Consider the following 7,440-nt stretch of genomic DNA (forward strand, 5'->3'; position numbering starts at 1 on the left):
CCTCCACCGGGTTCCCACTCACTTCCCCCTTTCCCCCCTCCCCTTACCTCCCCGCCGGATTCCCACCCCGTTTCCCACCCGCTTGCATTTCTTCCTTTTTCTCCTCTTCCACCCACTTTCCCCCTCCCATGCTCCCCCTTTTTTAAATTTTCTTTTTGTCTTTTTTTTCCCCAGCTACGTGGTGACCAGTTTCGGGTTGCTGCTCCCTGTGCTGCTGCCACGGCTCTATCCTCCCCTCTTTATGCTATACGCCTTAGACAATGAGCGGGAGGAAGATATTTACTGGGAATGTGTTTTACGTTTAAACAAACAAACTGATCTGGCTCTGCTGAGTTTTCTTGGAGTGCAAGCGTGAGTATGCTGCAGCAGGAAAACAGAGTTGAGATTATGGCATGTCATTAGATAAAGCAACCAAAAGCCCCTATTTTCTGAAGTGCTTTTCTTTGATGAAAATGCATGTAAAAATGTCTTCAGGGTAGTTAATATGGTTGAGAGAATAATTTTAACTTTGCTCTTCAAAAAAGAGCAGGGATGATGGAAAAAAGATTGGCATTGCAGATTCCCATCTGTTTGTGCTAGATAGAGTTGAGTCAATAGAAAGATCTCATAAAAGAACATGATTACTTCATTTTCATAAGGTGAAAATGTTTTCAGACCATGCTTTCCCAATTTGCAGGAAATTCTGGCCAGGAACTGTGTCCATCCTTGGAGAGAGTAGAAAGGTATGTTCCTTGGGCCTTGACTCATGAAGAGGTGGTCAAAGAATTTTTGGTCAGACGTTTTGCTTAAAAGATAGATGCCCTAGTATCTTGTTTCTGTAAAATTTGTTTGTTACTTAAAAGCTACAAGTAGTGATTTCTTAAAATAGCTGTTAATCCTGCTTTGTCACTCACTGTCTTGCACCATAATGAATTTTAATTGAGGAGACTTTTTTTGTCTCATCATGGAAGTGTGAGAATAAGAGTCTGCCAAGGAAATTTTCAAGCTGTTTGCTTAAAAGAATTATACCATTGTATATTTTCTGGTTAGGAGAAGAATTGTGTAGTTTTTATTACTCATCAGTATCTTGCATTTCCATGTTCCAGTACGAGTGTTTTAATAATCTTAACTTTGAACAATTTGCATGCCTACAATGTACTATAAACCAGGTCTGCTCATGAATCAGTCCACTTTTATTTGAAATTTCCGATTTCTTATAGTCACTTGGATACTCCTGCCTTCAGATCAGCTCTTCCCTGGTTCTAACTAGCTTTTTCAAAGCCTGTCATAATCAGAAGCATGGCTTTCATTATAGTAGTTGCTGCACATGGATGAGCTGATATACCTTGATAGAGATCGAGTATTAGAAGTTTGTAATAATAACCAAAGCTGCTGTTGAACCCAAACCTTGAGGCTGTGGGTTCCCAACAAGATAAATTCCCCTCTTCCCAAATCATGAAGATTGACATGATGCAAAGCTCTGCTCAGACTTCAAATGTCAGAAAATATATTAATAATAGATTTCTTGAGTTACTTCAGACCTTCTGTATTTTTAGGTACTTGGCAAAATTCTTACTAGCTGTCTGAATTCTTTACACTTCTGTGGTTTTGGTTATAGAACAGAGCCTCTCCATTCTAAAGTACTGTGTGGCACGTGTCTTCTCTGAATTATGCAGGATATGATCTGCAGCCATTTACTTAATTTGCTGGATCATTCCTTCCTTCAAAAAACATGTTTTTATCCAAGACATCATGTTTATCTGCTTATTTTTGCATCCATTCATACTCTGTCTGCTCCATTCAGAAGTTCTTAGGCTCAGTTGCATATTAAGAGCTAACATTTGTATTTGTTCTTTTCTGTTTGCTCCAAACCTCAGTCTTTGATTATTGACTGTTATGACTTGATTAGGCTTATGGTTCCCTCTTGATTGTTAACCACTAAGATTTAGTTATTCTAAGTCTTAATTGATTTGGAAGATATAACAAAACATAACTGATTCTTGTAACATACCAAGGAATTCAGTACAGACTTTTCTGAATTTTAAACAAAACTCATACAAATTATAGGTAGGCAGATTTCCTGGATGACTTTCTCATCCAGGCACATTACCCTTTCTTTGCACTGGAAAACTAAAAAAAACTCTTTTATACCAGTGTCACATGATACACTGCTTTTCTGCTGAAGAGTGGGGTTGTTAAACCTACCTGATAAGTATTCTCATGATTACATAGGTGTCCCCAAATACAAAAGATGCCTGCTTCGCCTCTGCTGTTGAATGTTTACAGCAAATCAGGTAATTATCTGAAGTCTGTCTTTTTGTATTTTACTGTTCTTGCTGTAGTAGTCTTTAGTTTACTTGATTGTGATCTTTTACCTGTCACATTTTCTTTCATCACCTTCCTAAGTTTCAGAGCTTCTACTAAAAATGTTAGCCATTTGCCCCAGTGGGGAATGAAGTATAGCCCCATAAGTGTGACTGGGGGATGTGTCCAAAGGAAGTAATTTAGAATCAAAAGCATTCAAATAGATGTGAATTTCTAAACAGTTGTGGGAAAGTGACCTGTAGATGGGGAGCTTTTTTTTATCTGTTACCTGACATAGAAATTCTGCTGTAAGAATATAAGTAGAATTTAAAAGGGTATTAGGATTTTTTTTCCCTGCCTTTACCACTATACTAAAACATTCTAAAACTTGGAAGACCCATCTCACTTGCAGTAGTGTACCTTAATCCAGTAAGTAGAGCCTGCAGTACTGCACAGACTTGGCAGCCATGGCTCTTTTGGTGTGAATGATCTGGTTTATCTTCTTGTGCCTGGGGGCATGCTAGCTAGGAAACTGTCTTCCTAATTTAGATGCAGATGTGTAACTTCTTATTGTTGCCCTGTTCTCCTCTTGCTATCCAAACAGTACCACATTTACCCCAGCTGACAAGTTGAAGGTGATCCAGCAGACTTTTGAAGAGATCTCTCAGAATGTGCTTGAGACTCTTCAGGAAGATTTTCTGTGGTCCATGGATGACTTATTTCCTGTTTTTCTTTATGTGGTGCTACGAGCCAGGTAGGCACTAAGAGTCGCATCAGATATAAGATGAACATAGGCATTATGAGTGTTTTTACCTGCATTGAACACGCCTGCTCCTCCTTATAGTGCTACTTGCTAGCTTTTTTGTAACTTAAGTCAGTTTTCCGTTTTGGCTGTTTGCTTTGGCTTAAAAAAAACTTTGAACAGTTAACTGATATGGCTGTGACCTTAGAATGAGGTTAGGGAAAGGCATGGTTTTACCACAACACCATGTACAAAAAGTAAAAGCAGTTCACCTGTTTCCTTTCTCTCTACTCCATGTGACAGGATAAGGAATTTGGGTTCTGAGGTGCACTTAATCGAAGATCTGATGGATCCTTATCTGCAGCATGGGGAGCAAGGCATTATGTTCACTACCTTGAAGGTATGAAAAATATTCAGGGTTATTAAAAGCTGTCTTTGGAAATTAATTTGCTTTTGAGCCATGATGATGAACTTAGAACAATTGTATGAACATGAGGTTATAACTTTTTTGGTATTTTTATTGCATGGATGAGCAAGGAAACAACTTAGAGCTTAGGTAACCTAACAATTATGGTTAATAAAATGGTGCAATGTGGAAATGTACTTGATTTGAATGAAATACTGGTTGCTGTTGTCTGTTCTCAGTGTTCTCCTGCAATGTAACAAGCTTTATTTCCTTTATAAAAACTTGTATGAAGTGCTACTTTGGATTTAGCCATTGCAATCATGTTTTAAGTCTAACATCACATCAAGATGCTTCAGGAATTCAGTTTTGTAAAAAAGAAAAAAATATATATTTTTACTTTGTCACTCTGCACATTCTAAGTGTTCTCTCTTTTTAGTGTGGAAAAAGGGGGAGAATCTGTTTTGATTAATAACCTGTTGTACACTAGCATCTCCATAATGGAAATAGGTTGTTTTGGTAACTCAAGACTGTTAAAAGAAGTGGATCTTGTGACAGTTCAGTTTTGTGGAGCTTTTTTGTAGGTGGGGTTGTTTTAGAAGGAGGTTGTTAACTGAAACTTAAATTAAAATCTTAAGCTAAGCTGCTAGGTGAACGTAGTTGTAATTTCTGTCTGTGCAAACTGGAAGTAGCTGGGTGTGGAGGTTTTTTATACCTGTTGTTTTTATAGTGTTGTAGAAAGGGGAGGTTTGAATTGGTTAAAATATATCATAGGATCTATATAGTAGAAGCGGAATCTTATTTTCCATGAGTGCAAATGTTGTCTGAGACCTTACTAAGTTTCTGGTCATGGGTGACCCAATCTGTATTTAAAACAGCATTAAGGAGTGAATAGGTATCAAGCAGCAGGTCAGGGTGTTTATCCAGATGATAGAAACCTTTGCCTTCCAGTCTGAGTGCTTTTGAAATGCTTAATCCCTGCATCCTTGTTCTGTAAGAAAATATTTTCTTTTTTGGGTCCTTCTGTCCTTGCTTTGTGAGTGAAAAAAAAGCGTACTTCATCTTGGCAAAGCTGGAAGCTGCAAAAGCTTTCAGAGTCCCAAATCATGCTATCTTGCTTTATTAAGAGTTGGACATAATTTGTAACAAAGTCTCCTGTTCTTTTTGATAGCTTTCATATCAGAAGATTATTGTGTTGAGTGTCACTGTATCATCCCGGCTTGTAGAAAGCCTAGCCCTGTTGGGTAGAAAAAAAAATTCAACTTATTTGTGTGTGATGCTTTATCAGCTTGCTGAGAACTGGTATATATGCTAAACTGAACTTTGTTTTAATTCAGGCATGTTACTACCAGATTCAACATGAAAAGCTTACCTAGACCATCACTGACAACATGGCTCTGTGGGATAGTCTACTCAGTGGAACATCAGTTATACCTACTTTCTTCTCTGAAATGGCACTTACAAAATACTCCGTTGCAGTTGTGTTGTTACAGATGAAAATACTCAGTTGTTTCTTCTGAACTTTAGTTTTAAGATTGGAAAAGGCTATCAGTGAAGTGGTGATGAAGCAAGAGACTTCGTTTGTCAAGGCTTTGCCAAGAAGAAAAAATGTCCTATTCTAATAGAAACGTTATTTACTCCTTTTCAATTAAGAATGCTGCAGAAAGGCATGGCATCTACCTAGAGTACATGTGAAAGTCTGAACTGCATGGCTACTCAAGCAGTGGGTTTCTTTTTAATATTACTGGATTGTCAATAGAGACATTTAAATAGAATCAACTGCACCACAGAACCATTCAGTTTTCCTGAACTAAGCTGTTATGTTTGTTTATTTAAAAAATATAAATACTTCAGCATTTATAATGGGTAACCTATAGTGTGTTTGGCTGTAAAGGTTTTGAGGTATCTGTGTTAAGAACTGCTGAAGCTGTGGAAATAATCACACTTATGGACTTCCCTCTTTAATTATAAATACAAAGACATTCGCAGTTTTTTCCGTTTATGAAATAAATAAAAGACACTGACCACTTCAAATTTTGGCACTGAATTAAATAACTGAACTCTGTTCAGTTTCATTACCCTGAAGTCTGAGGACAAACACTTTCTCTGGAAGAACGTGACAGGAGGATGGAGCCGTGCTCTTAAGCAAGCTGACAAGGGATTGGGGTTGAGACTTTTGCCTGCTAACTTGTGTCAGAGTGAAAAAATCTAACCTTGTTGCATTTTTGAACATGTAAAGAACAAGTGATTTCCCTGAGGAAATTCTGTGTGTGTGTGTTCTTCTGTGGTTTATGGTTAACTTTATTTATACTAATAACACTCATGGATAATTTGGGTATTGTAAGTGTTGTTCTTCACCATGGCTGACTCAAAAAAGGGGGAGGGAGGAATAGATTATACAATGTTATAAAAGTTTCAGTTATGTCAAACTACCATAGATAATGCTAATCATATTTCTGGAATAGTAATCATGGCTTGTGTATTGGCCCCTAAATGGAAAGAAACCATGTCAAAATACTGTTTTGAACAGTGACTGTAATGTAGCAATTTTCATAATAAAAAAGATTGGTCTTTTGCAAGATTATGTTTAGAACTATTGTTATTTTTATACTTACAACAGACTATAGAGATAATAGACTTTGCAAACAGTTGTTAGCTTACTCTTTATTTTTAAATTATACTGCATAATTTGAGGAGAAACAATAATATGAATAAAAGGGAACCTATAAAAAAGTTCAGTTGAGAAGGGGGAAGATAAACAACTAAGGGTGGAGAGTATAATGAAATATAATGCAGGAATTTGAAAAAATATTCTTTTTTGCTAGATAGTCTTTTCATGCAAACACCTCTTAGAATTCAATGTACAAAAAATATTTAACTGAAATGTAGAAGCAGAACTGCTCTTTGAAAAGCAGCTATGCTGAACAGCTGAGTAAATCAAGGGCAATAATTTTCATCTGCAAATATCTGAATTCAGAATTTATTTCACCTTTTGTAGGAGTGCCATTAAAAACAGGTTTGATCTCTGTCAGCCCCCTAGAGTGTTTGTTGTCTTTAGATATTTTGGAAGAAAGGAATCATTTTTATCTTAAGCTTTGACATGGAAAAAGCTTTGTTACATATGAACTTGTTCCCACACTGATTCTGCAGCTTAAGCTGAGAATGTAACTAGAGATGGGAAGTTTTTCCATAATCTTTCCACCATAAAGAAGGAGGTGGAGCTGCCAAACACGAAGCAACTTCAAATGTTTAACTTCATTCACTGTGAATGAAAGTTGAGAACTAAAAAACAAGTAATATATCTGCCTTTACATTTATACATATATATATATACACACATACACAACCCCTAGAAAAAGTAGTGATACTGCACATGAACTTTTAGCTTGCTGATTAATGGAAGCAGACAGCCTGGGCTGGATTATTTTTGGACTTTCTGATATATCACTCAGTTATTAGCTGAAGAGAATCCTAGGATTAAATGTGCTTCTGACACAGATTCCACTTTACAGCCTACGTGGGCTGTGATGCATTAGGAAATCAGTGCAGATCAGCTTTGATTTGTCTATTTCTGTAGCTAACAAATGCGTTAACCTGCTGGGCTTCTCTTCTTGTATTGTTTCATAGTCATTACTTTATTCTCCTCTTCTTTGCCTCTTTTTTTACTGAAATTGAAAGCTGGGTAATTGTGCTGCAGCAGAAACCCTGAAACCAGCAACAGAAGATCCATGTTACAGTATTGTAGATTCTCATTGTAATTGCAGGCATGGAAGCTGAAGACACCCTAAGAGATGAGTGCCCTCTTAACTGCAGAAGTTGCTGAGAAGAAACTACTTAAGTGAGAGACAACTTAAAGCAGGCTTTTTATGCAAGAAAAGGGTTAAGGGGATTTATTCTCCCTGGTAATGCGTGGTTCTAAGGTTAGGTTTCTGCGGATTAGAAAGTAGGGGATGTCCATAGATTAGCTAGGACAGGGAGGTTACTTGCTCTAACATCCAGTGAATACTCTTTC

At 37.1% G+C, this 7,440-nt stretch overlaps 1 protein-coding gene across 1 annotated transcript in view; it reads left to right on the top strand.

Moving 5' to 3' along the window:
- Window positions 1-4,915, top strand: part of ALS2 (amyotrophic lateral sclerosis 2 (juvenile)) — a 35,251-nt gene extending 30,336 nt beyond the window's left edge. The window contains exons 28-33 of the mRNA XM_010007332.1: window positions 175-351; window positions 677-722; window positions 2,212-2,273; window positions 2,888-3,037; window positions 3,329-3,425; window positions 4,766-4,915. Of these exons, the coding sequence (XP_010005634.1) occupies window positions 175-351; window positions 677-722; window positions 2,212-2,273; window positions 2,888-3,037; window positions 3,329-3,425; window positions 4,766-4,804 (571 nt within the window). The 3' untranslated portion in view covers window positions 4,805-4,915. The remainder of the gene's footprint in view (window positions 1-174; window positions 352-676; window positions 723-2,211; window positions 2,274-2,887; window positions 3,038-3,328; window positions 3,426-4,765) is intronic.
- Window positions 4,916-7,440: the final 2,525 nt, after the last annotated feature.

The sequence above is a fragment of the Chaetura pelagica genome, unplaced genomic scaffold (genome assembly GCF_000747805.2).
Source record: "Chaetura pelagica isolate M959 unplaced genomic scaffold, ChaPel_1.0 scaffold21, whole genome shotgun sequence".
Taxonomy (NCBI): Eukaryota; Metazoa; Chordata; class Aves; order Apodiformes; family Apodidae; genus Chaetura; species Chaetura pelagica.